General features: G+C 53.0%; 1 protein-coding gene across 5 annotated transcripts in view; it reads left to right on the plus strand.

The window, feature by feature from the left end:
- LOC140729356 (thyroid receptor-interacting protein 6-like) overlaps window positions 1–19789 on the plus strand; it is a 35017-nt gene extending 15228 nt beyond the window's left edge. For 4 of the 5 annotated variants that reach the window (XM_073049005.1, XM_073049007.1, XM_073049010.1 and 1 more), the window contains 7 exons: window positions 855–974; window positions 1287–1775; window positions 4914–5034; window positions 6340–6509; window positions 7986–8164; window positions 9794–9914; window positions 18782–19789. In XM_073049005.1, the coding sequence (XP_072905106.1) occupies window positions 855–974; window positions 1287–1775; window positions 4914–5034; window positions 6340–6509; window positions 7986–8164; window positions 9794–9914; window positions 18782–18913 (1332 nt within the window). In that variant the 3' untranslated portion in view covers window positions 18914–19789. The remainder of the gene's footprint in view (window positions 1–854; window positions 975–1286; window positions 1776–4913; window positions 5035–6339; window positions 6510–7985; window positions 8165–9793; window positions 9915–18781) is intronic. The other variant, XM_073049006.1, reaches the window with a different exon arrangement.
- The last annotated feature ends 348 nt before the right edge of the window (window positions 19790–20137 follow it).

Consider the following 20137-nt stretch of genomic DNA (forward strand, 5'->3'; position numbering starts at 1 on the left):
ACTTACAGACAGAGTGACCCTCCCTCCGCACCGTCCCATCACACTTACAGACAGAGTGACCCTCCCTCCGCACCGTCCCATCACACTTACAGACAGAGTGACCCTCCCTCCGCACCGTCCCATCACACTTACAGACAGAGTGACCCTCCCTCCGCACCGTCCAATCACACTTACAGACAGAGTGACCCTCCCTCCGCACCGTCCCATCACACTTACAGACAGAGTGACCCTCCCTCCGCACCGTCCCATCACACTTACAGACTGTGACCCTCCCTCCGCACCGTCCCATCACACTTACAGACAGTGACCCTCCCTCCGCACCGTCCCATCACACTTACAGACAGTGACCCTCCCTCCGCACCGTCCCATCACACTTACAGACAGTGACCCTCCCTCCGCACCGTCCCATCACACTTACAGACAGAGTGACCCTCCCTCCGCACCGTCCCATCACACTTACAGACAGAGTGACCCTCCCTCCGCACCGTCCCATCACACTTACAGGCAGAGTGACCCAACCTCCGCACCGTCCCATCACACTTACAGGCAGAGTGACCCTCCCTCCGCACCGTCCCATCACACTTACAGGCAGAGTGACCCTCCCTCCGCACCGTCCCATCACACACTCCTGAGGTCGGAGTCGGTGGATAATGTCCCGTCACACTCCTGTCCCATAGATGGGGAGAGGCCAGGTGTTGTTGGAGGGATAAATCACTTTCCTGCAGGATCCCTACCCTCTGATTTGTTCCTGTAACCGCGTAGCGTCCCATCACCCCTGTCACTGCGGTAACGTCAAAGCCCAGACCCCCATCCATTTGCTGTGTGTGACCCCCCCCCTTCTGGTCTTCCCACAGACACGACCCCGGGAGAAGGTGATGAACCGGCCCTCTAGTATCGATGCGGAGATAGACTGCCTTACCAGCATGCTGGCTGACATGCAGAATAACTCCCCCTTCGGGCCCAGGCCCCGGCAGGTGAGAGAGGTGGTGCTTCAGCTGGGTCACCGGGGTCGAGTTGGTGTGAGCCTGGGGTCACGGGTTCGTGGAGTTGTGAGGTCACTGGTGTGGGGTCGGAGGGGTGTGTGGGATTGAGGTCGGGGGTTCACTGTAGCTGGGTTGTAGGGTCAAAGGGTGACGGCTCGGGTCATGGGGTGCTGAGAGGTCAGAGGTGGGGTTCATGGGATGACTGGGGTTGAATCACGGGGTCACAGGGGGATAGCGTGGTGATGGGTCAGAGGGAAGTCACGTGGCTGGGTCCACAACTTACAGTCTCTCTGTGTTTTCCAGAACTACGACAGTGGCCCAGCCCCCTTCACATCCCAGCCGCCCCCCACCACCGCCCCTGTCCCCCCTCCTGCTCCGCCCAAGCACACCCCTCCCTACAGACCGCTAGGTCAGCCGGCGGTTGCCGCGGCAACCCGTGCCCCCCGCTCCCTCCCCCAGCCGGTGGCCGCCCCCTACTCCACCTCCACCTCGGCTGGGCCTCCTCCGCACGTCCAGGTGAGGGTGGCACAGCCCGTGCCCACCTACGCCCAGCCGCCTCGTCAGGCCTCCGCCCCCGAGACTACCTCCTCTGGCTGGTTCCCCACCCCCGCACACTACCCCGCGGGCCCGGACCCCCGGCGTGGACCCGAGGGGGTGCAGGCACTGCGCAGGACCGACCTCCCCTCCTACAGGGTGCCAGGACACCCCTCCCACCTCGCTGGCAAGAAGGGGGCCTACGGCGAGGAGCTGCCACCTGCACCTGCCCCTCCCTCCGCTGGACATCCAGCTAAGGTAAGGAGCATGGGAGGGAGTGTCAAGTGGGGTGGGGGCTGAGATAGCAAAGTTCGTATGCAATTTCCAACCTGGAGTTTGTCTCCTTACAGGCAGCACCAAACAAAGAGACACATTAGAACCCTGTTTTTTTTAAAAAGACCGTTAAACACCCAAAGTACAAAAAGAAGCAATAAAAGTAACATTTAGAATTGATGCTCACGGAAGTGAGGGCACACCCGCTGTCAGCTGTAGGCCTCGGCCTCCGTTCCAGGACGGGTGGCACACTCAAACATTGGCATGTTATATAGGTCATAGAACACTGGAGCACAGTGCCGGCCCTTCAGCCCACAATGTTGTGCTGGCCTTTTGACCCACTCCAAGATCAATTGAACCCTTCCCTCCTTCCCCTTCATCTTAAATGCCCCTAGTGTATCAGCCTGTACCGTCACCCCAGCAACACGTTCCACTCTGGTTTCTGACTTCTCAAACCCATTCTTCCGCCTTCTCCCTGTAACCCTTAACCCGCTTAACGCTCAGGAGTCTGTTAATCTCTGCCTTAAGTATGCCAGTGACTTGGCCTCCACAGTCGTCTGTGGCAATGAACTCCACAGATTCACCTCCCTCCAACTGATGATATTCCTGCTCACCTCTGTTCTAGAGGGACGTCCCTTTATTCTGAGGCCATGCGCTTGGATCGGAGACTATCCTACTGATAGAAACATCTCCTTGTCCATTCTGTCTTCCCTTTCAATATTCAATGAGATTCCCCCCCAACCCACCCCATCCTTTTAAACTCCAGTGAACACAGGCCCAGAGCCATCAAAACACTCCTCGTACGTTAACCCTTTCATCCCTGGGATTATCTCGTGGATCTCCTCTGGACCCTCTCCAGGGCCAGCGGGGGGGGGGAATTGGGCTGACGTAATGGCTGCCAGAAGTGTGTGGTTACTAGGATCAAATTGATTATTGGTCTAATAACAAGAATAATAGTAAAACAATTATCAGGTGTACCAAGATGCAGTGAGAAACTTCTGTTTCGGTGCTCTCCAGACAGATTAATTCAAAGTAAGTTTATTATCAAGGTACATATGTCACCATATACAGTCCTGAGATTGGCTTTCCTGTGGGCATCCTCAGTAAGCCTATCGCATAATAACCATGGCAGAATCGATGAACGACTACCCAGCCGGAGTGCAGAAGACAACAAACTGTGCAAATACAAAAAGAAAGGAAGAATAATAAATAAACAATAAATATCGAGAACATGAGATGAAGAGCCCTTGAAAAGTGTGTCCACAAGTTGTGGGAGCAATTCAGTGATGGGGAAAGTGAAGTTATTCCCTGATGGTTGAGGGGTAGTAACTGTTCCTGACCCTAGTGTGAGCCCTGAGGCCCCTGTACCAGCCTCCTGATGGCAGCAGTGAGAAGAGAGCCTGACCTGGGTGGTGGGGGTCCCGACGATGGATGCTGCTTTCCTGTGACAGCGTTTCGTGCTTAATGGTGGGGCGGGGTTTACCCATGATGGATTCCATACACAAGTCTTTCGAAGTAACCGTTTCTCTTGGCAGAGAGCGTAGTGCAGCTCGACCAGACGAGGCAGGATAACAGGTCAGCACAGACTAGATGGGCCGAAAGACATGTTCCTGTGCTGTAGTGCTCTGTGACTTGGTAACTAGGATGCACGGGTTTTAGTTAATTGGTGAACTGGTTAAAATCAGCTTCTTACTGTTGCGTGCAGCGAAGTACAGTGAAAGGCTTTGTCTTGCGTGTAGATCTTTCATCTGTACTTTAAGGTACTAAAAAGGGGAAATGATGCAGAATAAAGTGTTACACTTAGAGAGAGAGAGCAGGGCCACATCAAGGCAGATTGCGAGATCAAAAGTTCCATCTTTTAGTCTCTGAGAACCTGCTGTCGTCGGGGTGGAAGCTGCCCTGGAGCTTGTTGGTGTGTTCTGTTCCACTGGGGGGAGAGGAGAGTTTCCTGGGTGGGTGGGGTCTGGTCTTTGATTCTGCTGGCTGCTTTAACAAGGCAGTGAGGAGTGACGAGAGGCTGGTTTCAGTGATGGACCACGGGCAGCGAAGTTGCCGTACAAGCCGTGATGCATCCCAATAACAGTCAGAAACTGGTTTATTATCTCTGCAAATCGTGAAATCTGTTGTCTTGTGGCAGCAGTGCAGTGCAGTGCATAGAATATATTAAAACGACAGGATATAGTGCCAAAGCAGTGAGACGATGTTCATGACAATTTCAAATGACTGCGCGTTGACATTTCTGATGATCTATCCTGGACCCAACATATCGATCCAGCTACAAAGGAGACACAACAGCGGATACATTTCATTAGGAGTTTGAGGAGATTTGGTTTGTCGCAGATATTTGCAAATTTCTACAGATCATTCTTAACTGGTTGCTTCACGTCGGTCGGGGGGTGGGGGGGGGGGGGCGGATACTGCACAGGATTGAAATTAGCTGCAGAGAGTTGTAAACTCAGTCAGCTCCATCATGGGTGCTAGACTCCGTCGTATCCAGGACAGTTTCAAGGAGCGATGCCTCAAAAAGGCGGCATCCGTCATTAAGGACCCCACCACCCAAGACTACTTCTTTTTGTTACTGGAGAGGAGGTACAGGAGCCTGAAGGCACGCACTCAGTGATTCAGGAACGGCTTCTTCCCCTCTGCCCTCCCATTGCTGATTGGCCATTGAGCAGATGTACTTCAGTACATTTTTTAATTTCCATTTTTGCACCTGGTGTACATTGACAGTTTTTTCTATAATTGAGTATGCACTGTACTGCTGCCGCACACACAATTAATCCCACAGCAGATGCCGGCGATGTGAAACCTGATCGTAAACCCGATGGCCGAGGGGAAGAAGCTGTCGAGTGTGGGTCTGCAAAACTGTCGAGGGTTGGCGGGGACAGGAAGTTTCCTCGGGTGTTTGAGGAACAGGAGAAGAGGGGGACAAGCCTGGTGGATGGAGCTCAGACAGAGGGATGGAACAGAGAATGACTGGGATGGGGAAAGAGTCTTCCCAAGGGCTCGCAGAAGAGGGAGCCAGGTTTGGGGGAAGAGTGTGCCCGATGCACGTGGAGAAGCAGATGGAAGTTGGAGGGTGGGAGAGGGAGGACACAGGGAGTCACCCTCTGCTCTCTGCAGGCCTCCTACGCAGTTCCTGGCGGAACTCAGCAGCAGATCAGCCGGCCTGAGGAGGAACTCGATCGAATCACCAAGAAACTGGTCCATGACATGAACAATCCCCCGTCCGAAGAGTATTTTGGTGAGTTCTCTTGGGGGGGGGGGGGCGAGTGGGTAGTTCCCTCCACACTGTCCCATCACACACTCCCGGGGTCAGACACAGAGTGAATCTCCCTCCACACCGTCCCATCACACACTCCCGGGGTCAGACACAGAGTGAATCTCCCTCCACACTGTCCCATCACACACTCCCGGGGTAAGACACAGAGTGAATCTCCCTCCACACCGTCCCATCACACACTCCCGGGGTCAGACACAGAGTGAATCTCCCTCCACACCGTCCCATCACACACTCCCGGGGTCGGACACAGAGTGAATCTCCCTCCACACCGTCCCATCACACACTCCGGGGGTCGGACACAGAGTGACCCTCCCTCCACACCGTCCCATCACACACTCCCGGGGTCGGACACAGAGTGACCCTCCCTCCACACCGTCCCATCACACACTCCCGGGGTCGGACACAGAGTGACCCTCCCTCCACACCGTCCCATCACACACTCCCGGGGTCGGACACAGAGTGAATCTCCCTCCACACCGTCCCATCACACACACCCGGGGTCGGACACAGAGTGAAGCTCCCTCCACACCGTCCCATCACACACTCCCGGGGTCGGACACAGAGTGAAGCTCCCTCCACACCGTCCCATCACACACTCCCGGGGTCGGACACAGAGTGAAGCTCCCTCCACACCGTCCCATCACACACTCCCGGGGTCGGACACAGAGTGAATCTCCCTCCACACCGTCCCATCACACACTCCCGGGGTCGGACACAGAGTGAATCTCCCTCCACACCGTCCCATCACACACTCCCGGGGTCGGACACAGAGTGACCCTCCCTCCACACCGTCCCATCACACACTCCCGGGGTCGGACACAGAGTGAAGCTCCCTCCACACCGTCCCATCACACACTCCCGGGGTCGGACACAGAGTGAAACTCCCTCCACACCGTCCCATCACACACTCCCGGGGTCAGACACAGAGTGAATCACCCTCCACACCGTCCCATCACACACTCCGGGGGTCAGACACAGAGTGAAGCTCCCTCCACACACTCCCGGGGTCAGACACAGAGTGAATCTCCCTCCACACCGTCCCATCACACACTCCCGGGGTCAGACACAGAGTGAATCTCCCTCCACACCGTCCCATCACACACTCCCGGGGTCAGACACAGAGTGAATCTCCCTCCACACCGTCCCATCACACACTCCCGGGGTCAGACACAGAGTGAAGCTCCCTCCACACCGTCCCATCACACACTCCCGGGGTCAGACCCAGTGAAGCTCTCTCCAGGACTGAAGCCTGTTTGTCTCTGACAGGACGGTGTGCGCGGTGCGGAGAGAACGTGGTGGGCGATGGGACGGGCTGTGTGGCCATGGACCAGGTGTTTCACGTGGAGTGTTTCACCTGTATGACCTGCCGCTGCCGCTTGCGAGGACGTCCATTCTATGCCGTGGACAGGAGGTCGTACTGCGAGTCCTGTTACATAGTGAGTAGGCTCGTCGGCTGTGGCCGCCCCCCGTTTGCTCTGCCCCACACGCCCCTGCCATCAGTGACACAGCGAGGCCGGTGAGAATCCCCAACCTTCCGACTCCCACTGGACTTGCTCCCTGATCCTCACCTCGGGAGTCAGTCCACCCCAGCCGCCGGCTGATCACTGGGTTGCCGAATATGGAACCCGTGTCGTCTGGGCTTTTAAACAATGGGCAGGGGGCTGTCAACACCATCAGGTGGCTGAGACCTTCCCTCCCTCCCACATTCTCTGCTTTCTGTAGGGATTACTCTCTCCGTGACTCCCTCAGCCACTCGTCCTTCCCCACTTGTCTCCCTCCCGTGCTCCACCTGAGGGCCCCAGACTTCACCTGCAAGTCACCTACTGTGTCCGGTGTGGCCTTCTCTACGTCAGTAAGACCTGACACAGACTGAGGGACCTGTGCTCTGTCTGTTTCAAAAGGCAGGAGTTCCTGGTCTCCACAGATTTCAATTCCATTTCCCATTCCCATTCTGACATGTCTGCCCGCGGCTGCCACGATGAATCCACTCCCAGCGTGGAGGGGCAGTTCCTCGTGTTCCGTCTGGCAGCCTCCAACCTGATAACACGAGCGTTAATTTCTCTGCCTTCCAGTAGTTTTACCCCCTCTCCCGCTATCTCTTTCCAGTCCCCTCTCTGGTTCTCCTCTCCCCTGGTTATCTCTCTCTCTCCTTCTGGGCCCACTCCTCCCCTTTCTCTCATGGTCCACTCTCCTCTCCAATCAGGTTCCTCCTTCTTCAGCCCTTGATCCCATCCACCTATCACCTTCCAGCTTCTTACTTCATCAGTTCCTTCCCCTCACCTATCTCCTGCCAGCTTGTACTCCTCCCCCACCCACCCTTCCTCCTCATTCTCCCTTCTTGCCCCCTCCTCTCCAGCCTTGGTGAAGGGTCTCGGCCCAAAACATCGACTCTTCATTCCCCTCCATAGCTGCTGCCTGACATGCTGAGTCCCTCCAGCAGTCTGTCCAGCTGGTCCCTCCCCACACATGCCCTCCCCGTCGCCCTCGCCCCAACCCCAGGACTCCTGACAAGTCCATGCGATGTTCTGTAGACGGGGGAAGCAGTCGGATGAGCAGAAACAGAGCGCTCAGAGACTTGTCCTGCAGCTGGTTGGATCGAGGATCGACGGAGCCTCTGCGCTGTCCTGAGGGCTCGGGTACTCGAGGGAAACTGGCGTGGTCACAGGGAGAGCGTGCAAGCCCCCTCACAGACAGCGATGGGAATCATGACAGCCGTATAGTGTTCCCCTGGGAATTGGCATCGTCTGCCCCAGAATCCCGCTGTGCAGCAAGGTGCGGGGGAGTTGGCTTGGGGGGGGTGTGACTGGGTGGGTCATGCCCGTTGGGAGTGGACCACAAACCAGAGACGGGTCCCAGAGAGACGGACGTCTGTCGTGGATGTTCGGTAATGCTGTCTCCGTGTCCCATCACAGAACACCCTGGAGCAATGCTCGGTGTGCTCCAAGGCCATCATGGACCGGATCCTGCGGGCGATGGGCCGGGCGTACCACCCCCAGTGTTTCACCTGCGTGGTCTGTCACCGCTGTCTCGACGGCATTCCCTTCACTGTGGACGCCACCAGTCAGATCCACTGCATCGAGGACTTCCACATGTAAGTGCTGGGCCAGACACAGACTGAACCTCCCTCGACACCGTCCGCTTCCGCAAGGCATTTGATAAGGTGCCCCATACCAGGCTTATTGAGAAAGTAAGGAGGCACGGGATCCAAGGGGGACATTGCTTTTTGGATCCAGAACTGGCTTGTCCACAGAAGGGAAAGAGTGGTGGCAGACAGGTCATATTCTGCATGGAGGTTGGTGATCGGTGGTGTGCCTCAGGGATCTGTTCTGGGACCCCTACTCTTCGTGATTTTTATAAATGACCTGGATGAGGAATTGGAGGGATGGGTTAGTAAGTTTGCTGATGACTCAAAGGTTGGGGGTGTTGTAGATCGTGTGGAGGGTTGTCAGAGGTTGCAGTGGGACATTGATTGGATGCAAAACTGGGCTGAGAAGTGGCAGATGGAGTTCAACCCAGATAAGTGTGAGGTGGTTCATTTTGGTAGGTCAAATATGATGACAGAATATAGTATTATGTAATGGTAGGATTCTTGGCAGTGTGGAGGATCGGAGGGATCTTGGGGTCCAAGTCCATGGGACACACAAAGCTGGTTGACTCTGTGGTTAAGAAGGCACAAGGTGTATTGGCCTTCATCAATCATGGGATTGAGTTTAGGAGCCGAGAGGTAATGTTGCAGCTATATAGGACCCTTGTCAGACCCCACTTGGAGTACTGTGCTCAGTTCTGGTCATCGCACTAGAGGAAGGATGTGGAAACCACAGAAAGGGTGCAGAGGAGATTTACAAGGATGTTGCCTGGATTGGGGAGCATACCTTATGAGAATAGGTTGAGTGAACTCAGCCTTTTCTCCTTGGAGCAACGGAGAATGAGAAGTGACCTGATAGAGGTGTATAAGATGAGATGCATTGATTGTGTGGATAGTCAGAGGCTTTTTCCCAGGGCTGAAATGGTTGCCATAAGAGGACACAGGTTTAGGGTGCTGGGGAGATGTCAGGGGTAAGATTTTTATGCAGAGAATGGTGAGTGCATGGAATGGGCTGCCAGCAATGGTGGAGGGGATGGATACGATAGGGTCTTTTAAGAGACTCCTGGACGGGTACATGAAGCTCAGAAAAATAGAGGACTATGAGTAAGCCTAGTAATTTCTAATGTAGGGACATGTTGGGCACAACTTTGTGGGCTGAAGGGCCTGTATTGTGCTGTATGTTTTCTATGTTTCTATCACATACTTATAGGGTCAGACACAGAGTGAAGCTCCCTCCACACTGTCCCATCACACACTCCCGGGGTCAGACACAGTGAAGCTCCCTCCACACTGTCCCATCACACACTCCCGGGGTCAGACACAGAGTGAATCTCCCTCCACACCGTCCCATCACACACTCCTGGGGCCAGACACAGAGTGACCTTCCCTCCACACCGTCCCATCACACACTCCCGGGGTCAGACACAGTGCTGCTGTGAGTGGGGTCCTGTTACAACTTGCTTGAATGTTCACAGGTCTTTGCCTGGGAGGCCATTTGGTCTATGGTGTGTGTGAATGCCTCCTGTTCCTGCCTGGATGTGTGTGTTTCCCCAAAGCGGTGTGCTGAGTCTGACACATCTGGCTGGGGGGTTGAGTTTTCTGAACTCCCGGACTGACGTTCTGTTGCCCTGGCAGGAAGTTTGCCCCGCGCTGCTCTGTGTGCGCCAAGCCGATCATGCCCGAGGCGGGTCAGGAGGAGACAGTGCGGATCGTGGCCCTGGATCGCAGCTTTCACGTCAACTGTTACAAGTGTGAGGTGAGGCGAGGCTCCCCGGGCTGGGGTGGGGAGATCTGGCATGGTATGGACGGTACAGCCTGCTCAGGGTCGAGTCTAGAACCAGTTCCTGAGGAAGGAGCCGGGCAGACATTCCCTCAGATACTTGCCATTAGGCGATGAGCAGGAATCCAAAAGCCCGGGAGTGAAAGGGTTAATCCATGAAGCTCATTTGGCTCTGGGCCTGTGCTTGCTGAGGTTCAGAAGAATGAGAGGAGTTGCATTGAAACTGGGGGATATTGAAAGGCCTAGATGAGTGGATGTGGAGAGGTTGTCTCCAGTGGTGAGGGAGTCTACGGCCAGAGGGCACAGCCTCAGAATGAAAAGTCATCCCTTTAGAACAGGGATGAGGAGGAAATTCTTCAGCCATCTATAGAATTGATGACCATGGATGATTGTGGAGGCCAGATCACTGTGGGTATTTACATGATTGATAAGGGTGTAAAAGGTCATGGGAAGAAGGCCAGAGAGTGGGTTGAGAGGGATAATAAACCACCATGATGGAATGGTAGTGCAGACTCGATGGCCTAATTCTGCTCCTGAGTCTCACCGAAGGCCTGACCTATCAGTATTGCGGTAAAGAAAATTACAGAGGTATGAGGGGGGAGTTGGCCAAAGTAAATTGGAAGGAGCTACTGGCTGGGATGTCAGTAGAGCAGCAATGGTGTGAGTTTCTGGGAAAAATGAGGAAAGTGCTGGACATGTGTATTCCAAAAGTGAAGAAATACTCAGATGGTAAAATAGTACAACTGTGGCTGACAAGGGAACTGAAAGCTAATGTAAAAGCAAAAGAGAGGGCATACAACAAAGCAAAAATTAGTGGGAAGACAGGGTTGGGAAGCTTTTAAAACTCTACAGAGAATCATTAGGAAGGAAAAGATGAAAGCAAGCTAGCAAACAATATCAAAGTGGATAGAAAAGGCTTTTTCAAGTGTATTTTTAAAAAAGAGAGATGAGAGTGGATATGGGACCACAGGAAAAAGTTGTTGGGTTAACAGATATTCCATGGAGTTAGACAGGTGTGTCTGTGGGCCCTGTCTGCTGTCCCTTGTTGCCCTCTGCACCGTGAAAGTGGAGTGAGGGGCTCCCAAACAACCTGGCAAAGCCGATTTCGGCGTCAAGCAGGAGGTCTTGTAGGGTGGGGAACTATCCGGGTGTCTGTGTAAGTGGCATATGTTGAACACCTCCCACCTCCCTCCCAGCAGCAGAGTGACTGCCTCGCATCCCCACCCTGGTGCTCTCTGTGTGGAGCTCACACGCTCTCCCCTGCGAGCGCGCGTGCTTTAAACATTCACTTGTCACGTGCGCATTGAAATCTGTTGTTTACAAGACGATCCGAGGATGTGCTGGGTGCAGCCCGTAGGGGTCACCAAGCTTCTGGTACCAGTGTAACACGCCCTCCATACAGCTGTAGAGTGTGGGAGGAAACTCGCACGGTGACGGGGAAAGTGCAAACTCCTTCCGTACGGCGGTGGCTATTGAATGGCGATCGCTGGTGTTACACGCCCACAGTACTGCTGTGTCCTTGTTGGAACATCATGTTCCAAGTTTACAATGCTCGGGTTAGACCATATGCAACTGCGAGTGGATGGCGTCCCAATAATGGCGGGGGGGGGGGGGGTTGAGTTAACGTGCAAGGGAGGAGTTTTAAGGGGGATGTGAGGGTAAAGTTATTTTTATGCAGATATTGGGTGATATAAGACCATGAGGACATATGAGAGAATTAGGCCATTTTGGCCCATCAAGTCTGCTCCACCATTTTATCAAGGCTGATCCATTTCCCTCTCAGCCCCAATCCCCAGCCTCATCCCTGACCAATCAAGAATCTATCAACCTCTGCCTTAAATATATGTAAAGACTTGGCCTTCACAGCTGCCTGTGGCAAAGAATTCCATAGATTCTCCACTTCCTCCATTCTAAAAGGACACCCCTCTATTCCAAGACTTTGTCCTCTAGTCTTAGACTCTCCCACCATAGCAAACATTCTCTCTCCACCTCCACTCTAATAAGACCTTTCACCATTCAATGAGATTCCCCCTCATCCTTCAAAATTCCAGCAGTACAGACCCAGAGCCATCAAAAATTCCTTGTATGGTAACCCTTTCATTCCTGGAATCATCCTTGTGAACCTCCTCTGGACCCTCTCCAATGCCAGCACATCTTCTCTAAGATGAGGGGCCCAAAACTGTTCACGGTACTCGAGGTGAGGCCTCACCAGTGCCTTATAAAACCTCACCTTATAAAGATCCCTGCTGTTTATTCTAGACCTCTTGAATGCAAACATCACATTTGCCTTCCTCACCACTGACTCAACCTGCAAGTTAACCTTTAGGGTGTTTTACACAATGACTCCCAAGTTCCTTTGCAATTCAGATTTTTGGATTTTCTCCCTTGTTTAGAAAATAGTCTGTACATTTATTTCTGCTATTGCATTTTCCAATATTGTATTTCATTTGCCAGTTTCTTGCCCATTCTCATAATCTGTTTAAGCCCTTCTGCATCCTACCTGTTTCCTCAACACTACCTGCCCCTCCACCAATCTTTATATCGTCTACAAACTTGGCAACAAAGCCATCTATTCCATCATCTGAATAATTTATATTCAGCATAAAAAGCAGCGATTCCAACACCGACCCCTGCGGAACACCACCAGTAACTGGCAGCCAACCAGAAAAGGATCCTTTAATTCCCACTCGCTGCCTCCCACCAATCAGCCAATGCTGTAACCATGTTAGTAACTTTCCTGTAATACCACGGGCTCTTAACTTGGTAAGCAGCCTCACGTGTGGCACCTTGTCAAAGGCCTTCTGAAAGTCCAAATATACAACATCCACTGCATCCCCTTTATCTATCCTACTTGTAATCTCCTTAAAGAATTCCAACAGGTTCGTCAGGCAGGATTTTCCCTTAAGGAAACCATGCTGACTTTCTCCCGTCTTTTACTGTGTCATCAAATACTCCATCACCTCATCCTTAACAATTGACTCTAACCACTGAGGTCAGGCTAACTGGTCTACAATTTCCTTTCTTAAAGAGTGGAGTGACATTTGCAATTTTCCAGTCCCTTGCCACCATGCCAGAGTGCAATGATTTTTGAAAGACCATTACTAATACCTCCACAATCTCTACCGCTGTCTCTTTCTGAACCCTAGGGTGCAGTTCCTCCGGCCCAAGTGACCTGTGTACACTTGGGTCTTTCAGCTTTTTGAGCACCTTCTCCCTTGTAACAGTAACTGTACTCACTTCTCTTCCCTCACACCCTTCAACACCTGGCACACTGCTAGTGTCTTCCACAGTGAAGATGGATACACAATACTCATTTAGTTCATCTGCCATCTCCTTCTCCCCCATTATTATTTCTCCAGCCTCATTTCAAGCGGTTGTTGTGATGGAAATGAGTAAGATTCTTTGGGTCTCAAAGGCAAGAGCTCTGGACACACAGTTTTAATAATAAGGAGTTTATTCACAAGGGGAGAAAAGGCTTGGGAACAACACAAGCGGCTACAGTATTCGTACAAACGCGCTTAGAATAGAGGAGCGTGGGAAAAGTTAGGGTGTGCAGTACAATACACGGGAAAACAGTGTTGGGGACGGAGTACAGGTACACATACAAGCAAGGGAGAAGTAACTACAATACTTGCCCCCTTTGGCCAAGGGTAATCACTGCTCTTTGCTAAAGGGACAACAATAAACGCTCCCACAACCCTATTCAATGAACACCTTACCACGTGTCTCCAGCGCTGTTCTGCAGTCTTCAGCCTGGACTGAAGCAGGGTGACCACGGGTGGCAAAAAGAGAGCGAGCCAAGCACATGTAGCACCCTTTTTAGGTCAGGGGGCCAACGGCTTGGTGCTAGACAGGTTAATCCAATTAAGGTGGCCAATGGTTAAGTGTGCATTGATTAGTTAGGAGGGGCGAAATGTTGACTGGCTGGTGGTGTGACCTCCGACCAGGTGAGGGCAGTGCTGTCACATGACAGGCACAGCTCTGGTTACAGTTATATATCCACTCACTCTTTTATGTTTTACATACTTAAAAAAAACTTTAACTTTCAACTTTGATATTGTTTTCATATTTCATCTTTTCCCTCTTAATGATTCTTTTATTTGCTGTCTGTAGGGTTTTAAAAGCTTCCCAATCTTCTACCTCTCTGCTAATGTTTGGTGTTGTATGGCCTCTCTTGCTTTTACATAAACTTTGACTTGTCAGCCACGGTTTTACTATTTTGTTATTTGTGTATTTCTTTGGTTTTTGGAATACATCTATCCTGCACCTTCCTCATTTTGCCCAGAAACTCACACCAGTGCTGCTCTGCTGTCATCCCTGTCAGCATCTCCTTCCAGTTTACTTTGGCCAACTCCTCTCTCATATCACTGTAATTTCCCTTGCTTCACTGAAATACTGCTATGTCAGACTCTCTCTGTATCAAAGTTTAATTTGGGCTCACTCGTATCCAGTACATTACACAACACACAATTCAGTATCGCTAATCCCCTTGTAGACTCAATGGCAATCTGCTTTAAAAAGCCTTCCCGTAGGCATTCACAAACTCAAAGTACACTGCAGATGCTGTGATCAAATCAACACGTACAAACAAGCTGGAGGAACTCAGCAGGTCGGGCAGCATCTGTTGAAACGAGCAGTCAACATTTCGGGCCGAGACCCTTCGTCAGGACTGGAGAAGGAGGGGGCAGGGGCCCTATAAAGAAGGTGGGGGGAGGGTGGAAGGTGCCAGGTGAAAAACCAATCAGAGGAAAGATCAAGGGGTGGGTGAGGGGAATCAGGGAGGGGATAGCCCAGAGAGGTGAAGAAGGAATGTAAGGGGAAAGCACTATGGGTAGTAGAAGAAGGCAGAGTCATGAGAGAGGTGATAGGCAGCTGGAAGAGGAGGCAGATTGAAAGTGGGATGGGGAAAGGGAGAGGGAGGGAATTACCAGAAGTTGGAGAATTCGATGTTCATACCAAGGGGCTGGAGACTACCCAGATGGTATATGAGGTGTTGCTCCTCCAACCTGAGTTTGGCCTCATCATGGCAGTAGAGGAGGCCATGTATGGACATATTCGAATGGGAATATGAAGCAGAGTTGAAGTGGGTGGCAACTGGGAGATCCTGTCTGTTGTGGCGGACGGAACGGAGGTTCTCGACGAAACTGTCCCCCAATCTGCGTCGGGTCTCGCCTATGTGGAGGAGGCCGCACCGGATGCAATAGATTTACCCCAACAGACTCACTGGTGAAGTGTTGCCTCACCTGGAAGGACTGTTTGGGGTCCTGAATGGTGGTAAGAGAGGAGGTGTAGGGACAGGTGTAGCATTTATGCTTACAGGGATAAGTACCAGGTGGGAGATCCATGAGGTGGGATGTGTGGACCAGGCAGTCGCAGAGGGAACGATCCCTGCGAAAAGCAGAGAGGGGTGGAGAGGGCAAGATGTGCTTAGTGGTGGGGTCCTGCTGAAGGTGGCGGAAGTTGTGGAGGATAATATGCTGGATCCAGAGGCTGGTGGGGAGTTAGGTGAGGACAAGGGGAAGTCGGTCCCTGTTGTGGTGACGGGAGGATGGGGTGAGGGCTGAAGTGTGGGAAATGGAGGAGATGCGGGTGAGGGCATCATCGATGACGACAGAAGGGAAACCATGATCCTTAAAGAAAGAGGACATTTGAGCTGTCCTGGAATGGAAAGCCTCATCCTGGGAGCAGATGCGACAGAGACGGAAGAACTGGGAATAGGGAATAGCATTTTTACATTTGGCAGGGTGGGAAGAGGTATTGTCGTGGTAGTTATGGGAGTCAGTGAGTTTATAGAAGATGTCAGTGGACAGTCTGTCTCCAGAGATGGAGACCGAGAGATCGAGAAAGGGGAGAGAAGTGTCCGAGATGGACCAAGTGAATTTGAGGGCTGATTGGAAGTAAGAGTCAAAGTTGATGAAATTGACGAGCTCAGCATGGGTGCAGGAAGCAGCACCAATGTAGTTGTCGATGTAGTGAAGGAAAAGTTGGGGAGCAGTACCAGTGTAGATTTGGAGCATAGACTGTTCCACATAACCAACGAAGAGGCAGGCATAGCTGGTGCCCATGCGAGTGCCCATAGCTACACCTTTGGTCTGAAGGAAGTGGGACGAGCCAAAAGAGAAGTTATTAAGTGTGAGTACCAGTTCCACCAACCGGAGGAGTGTGGTGGTGTTGGGGAACTGGTGAGGTCTATTGTCCAGAAAGTAGCGGGGGGCTTTGAGTCCTTCTTGATGGGGAATTGAAGTGTATAAGGATTGGACATCCATGGTGAAAATGAAGCGGTCGGGACCGGGGAACTGGAAGTTATTGAAGAGGTGGAGGGCATGGGATGTATCCCAGATGTAGGTAGGGAGGGACTGAACTGTGGGTGACAAAATGGAGTCCAGGTAGGCAGATACAAGTTCGGTGGGACAGGAGCAGGCCGAAACTATAGGCCTACCAGGACAGTCAGGCTTGTGGATCTTGGGGAGGAGGTAAAACCGAGCAGTGCGGGGTGTGGGAATTATGAGTTCTTTGGCTGAGGATGAAAGGTCTCCGGAGTTGATAGGGAAGTGATGGTACGGGAGACAATGGTAAGACCCGACACAGATTGGGGGACTGCTTCATCGAGCACCTCCGCTCCATCCGCCGTAACAGACAGGATCTCCCGGTTGCCACCCACTTCAACTCTGCCATGACGAGGCCAAACTCCGGTTGTAGGAGCAACACCTCATATACTGTCTGGGTAGTCTCCAGCCCAGAACATCGAATTTTCCAACTTCCAGTAATCCCCTCCCTCCCCCTTCCCCCATCCCACTTTCACTCTGCCTCCTCCTCCAGCTGCCTATCACCTTTTCCATGATTTTGCCGCCTTCTACTACCCATAGTGCTTTCCCCTTTCATTCATTCTTCACCTCTCCTGCCTATCCCCTCCCTGCTTCCCCTCTCCAACCCTTGATCTTTCCTCTGATTGGTTTTCCACCCTCCCCCCACCTTTATAGGGCCCCTGCCCCTCCTTCTCCAGTCCTGACGAAGGGTCTCGGCCCGAAATGTTGACTGCTCCTTTCAACGGATGCTGCCCGACCTGCTGAGTTCATCCAGCTTGTTTGTACGTCTTGATTCAACAAACTCACTGTCTTGAGATCCATCACCAACCTGATTTTTTCCAATCGACCTGCATGTTGAAATCTCCCATGACTATCATAACATTGCCATTTTGACACACCGTTTCTGTTTCCCGTTGTAATCTCTGGTCCACATTCCAGCCACTGTTGGGAGGCCTGTATACAACTGCCATTGGGGTCCTTTTACCCTTGCAGTTTCTTAACTCAACCCACAAGGGTTCAACATCTTCCGATGCTATGTCACATCTTTCTACTGATTTGATTCCATTCTCTACCAGCAGAGCCACGCCACCCCCTCTGCCGACCTTCCTGTCCCTCTGATACACTGTGTAACCTTGGACATTCAGATCCCAACTACAACCATCCTTCAGCCACGATTCATCATACCCGGCAATCTGCAACAGTGCAACAAGATCATCCACCTCATTTCTTATACTCCGTGCATTGAGATACAACACCTTGAGTACTGTATTTGCTGCACTTTTGATTCTACATCCCTAATGCAGTGAAATGCACCCTGCTGGCTGCAATTATGTCCTGTCATCGATGCCCGCCCTTCCTGACAGTCTGACTGCACAGTATCTTTGCTTTTTAACCGTCTGTCCTATCCTGAGCCCCTTCATTCCAGTTCCAATCCCCCTACCAAATCAGTTTAAACCCTCCCCAATGGCTCTAACAAACCTGATGTGAGAATATTTGCCCCCCCTCAGGTACAGGTGCAACCTGTCACTTAGAAGAGGTCATGCCTTCCCCAGAAGGGATCCCAGTGATCCAGGAACCTGAAGCCCTGGCCCCTGCACCAGCTTCTCAGCACATACTTACCTGCCAAATCATCCTGTTTCTACCCTCGCGGGCCCGTGGTACGGGCAGCAATCCAGAAATTACTACCCTGGAGGTCCTGCTTCTCAGCTTTCTGCCTAGCTCTCTAAATTCTCTTTTCAGGACCTCATTGCTTTTCCTTCCCATGTCGTTGGTACCAATATGTACCGAGACATCTGGCTGCTCCCCCTCCCTCTCCAAAATGTTGTGGATGTGATCAGAGACATCCCTGACCCTGGCACCTGGGAGGCAACGTACCATCCGGGTGTCCCGTTCACGTCCAGAGAATCTCCTGTCTGTTCCCCTCACTACTGTATCGAGTCCCCTCTCACTACTGCTCCCCTCTTTCCCTTCTGCACCACAGACCCTTGCTCAGTGCTCAGTGGCGTTCCAGAATGGCATACTTGTTATTGAGGGGGATGGCCACAGGGTGCTCTGCACTAATAGCCCGTTCACATTTCCCTTCTTCCTGGCAATCACCCAGCTACCCACCTCTCGCAGCTTAGACTAACTGAGCCATGAGCTCCTCGCTCTCCCGTACAAGCCAAAGGCCATTCCAGCTGCTGCTCCAGATCCCTAACACGGTCCTCAAGGAGCTGCAGACAGAGTCATCCAGGACTCCCAACATCCGGCATGAAGAACACACAACGGCCATTTAAACTACACAAGTACAGTAAGAGGGGAAAAAGGGACCGTAACAGAAAGTTACCCAGAGCCAATGCCTCTCTCCAGCCTGGCACTCCCACTCCCACCGCTGATCGGACGACCGCGGAGCGCTCCTCTTACTCGAGCGTGCCGAGATCTTGCTGTGTAGACGTGAGGAAAGGCAGGAGGTGGTGGGGAGGTGGGGCACGGTGGAAGGAAGGGGATTGAGAGGACCCCTCCCTTACTGACATTCTCTCTACTCTGTTCCCCCCCCAGGACTGCGGATTTGTCCTGTCCTCTGAGGGCGAGGGCTGCGGCTGTTACCCCCTGGATGGGCACGTTCTCTGCAAGAGCTGCAGTGCCCGGCGGATCCAACACCTCTCGGCCAACGTCACCACCGACTGCTGACGGGGAATGTCCAGAACGCTCGGGGCTCTGCCCCGGGACATCCCGCATGCTCCCAGAACACTCCTCCTCCTTGCCTGGGCTGTCCTGGGTCGTCCCCGGAGCCACATAGCCCTCCCTACCTGACCTGTCCTCGGACGCCGTACTCCCTCGGGGCTCCTGAAACAATACCCCACCGCACCTGACCCACCCTAATCTGCCCCCCTCCTCCATATTTGCCCCACTCAACCCAGCTCAGGACATTCCACAAGCTCGGGGGTCCCAATACAACCCCCTCCTACCCACCTGAACCTGCCCCGGGATGTCTCGCTCGCCCGGGGCAGTGGGAACAATGCCCTCTGCTCCCACCCGACCTGTTACAGCCAAGCATGTCCCAACAAACTTATCCCAGAACATCCCGTGTACTCTGGGCTCTCGGAACGCACCTCTGCCCCACCAGCTGAGCTGAGGCAATTCCTCACCCCCACCCCCTCCCCAAGAGAATGCCAAGTCATTTCCCCTGCCTCGCACCAGCGCTTCCTTCCCCAACCCTACCAGCTGGTGTCAGGTCTGGTGCATGGGGCTGAGGAAAAGGCTGCATATTGGACACTCCAGACCGTGGACCATTCCCCCCACCCCAGGAAAGGGGGTCTTCGGATCACTGCCCCCCCCCCCACCTCAACCCGAACTTCTCCCTCCCTCCCGTTGAGGGTGGGTGGACCTTCACTGTTGGCCCATGCCACTGGGGAGAGGTGTGTGGGTGATGGTGACGGGGTGGTGGGCTGCCCTGTGCCAGGGCCAGAGCCTGGCTCAATCCCTGGGTGTGTGACCCTCTGAATCGCTGATCAGTAATAAAAACTCGAAGCACGGGTGTTGGACTCGCTGCGTGACCGTAAACAAGACGAGCTTTTCACTGTGTGGCGGTTCCTTCCTCCTCGCTGGAGCACACTCGGCCGACTCTCTGACACGGCCAGCACTTTCTCCGCCTTCCCTGGGTTCCTGGGGCCAGAAGTCAATGCTGCACCTTGCTGAACCGGGGTTTGACTTCCACCCGGGGAAGTGTGGCTTGCCCAAGGCGCTGAGTGGGGACCAGGTGGTGGTTCCCTGGGCCTGGCCTTCACAATCAGGGCCCTGAGTCTAGAAACAGGGTGCTGTGTTGCAGTTGTACAAGTCAGTGGTGGGGCCACACTGGGAGACTGTGTATGAAGATGAGAAAAGGCAAGTTTACTGTTCTTCAGCTAAATGAAA

Source organism: Hemitrygon akajei, chromosome 6 (assembly GCF_048418815.1).
Source record: "Hemitrygon akajei chromosome 6, sHemAka1.3, whole genome shotgun sequence".
NCBI classification, from domain to species: Eukaryota; Metazoa; Chordata; class Chondrichthyes; order Myliobatiformes; family Dasyatidae; genus Hemitrygon; species Hemitrygon akajei.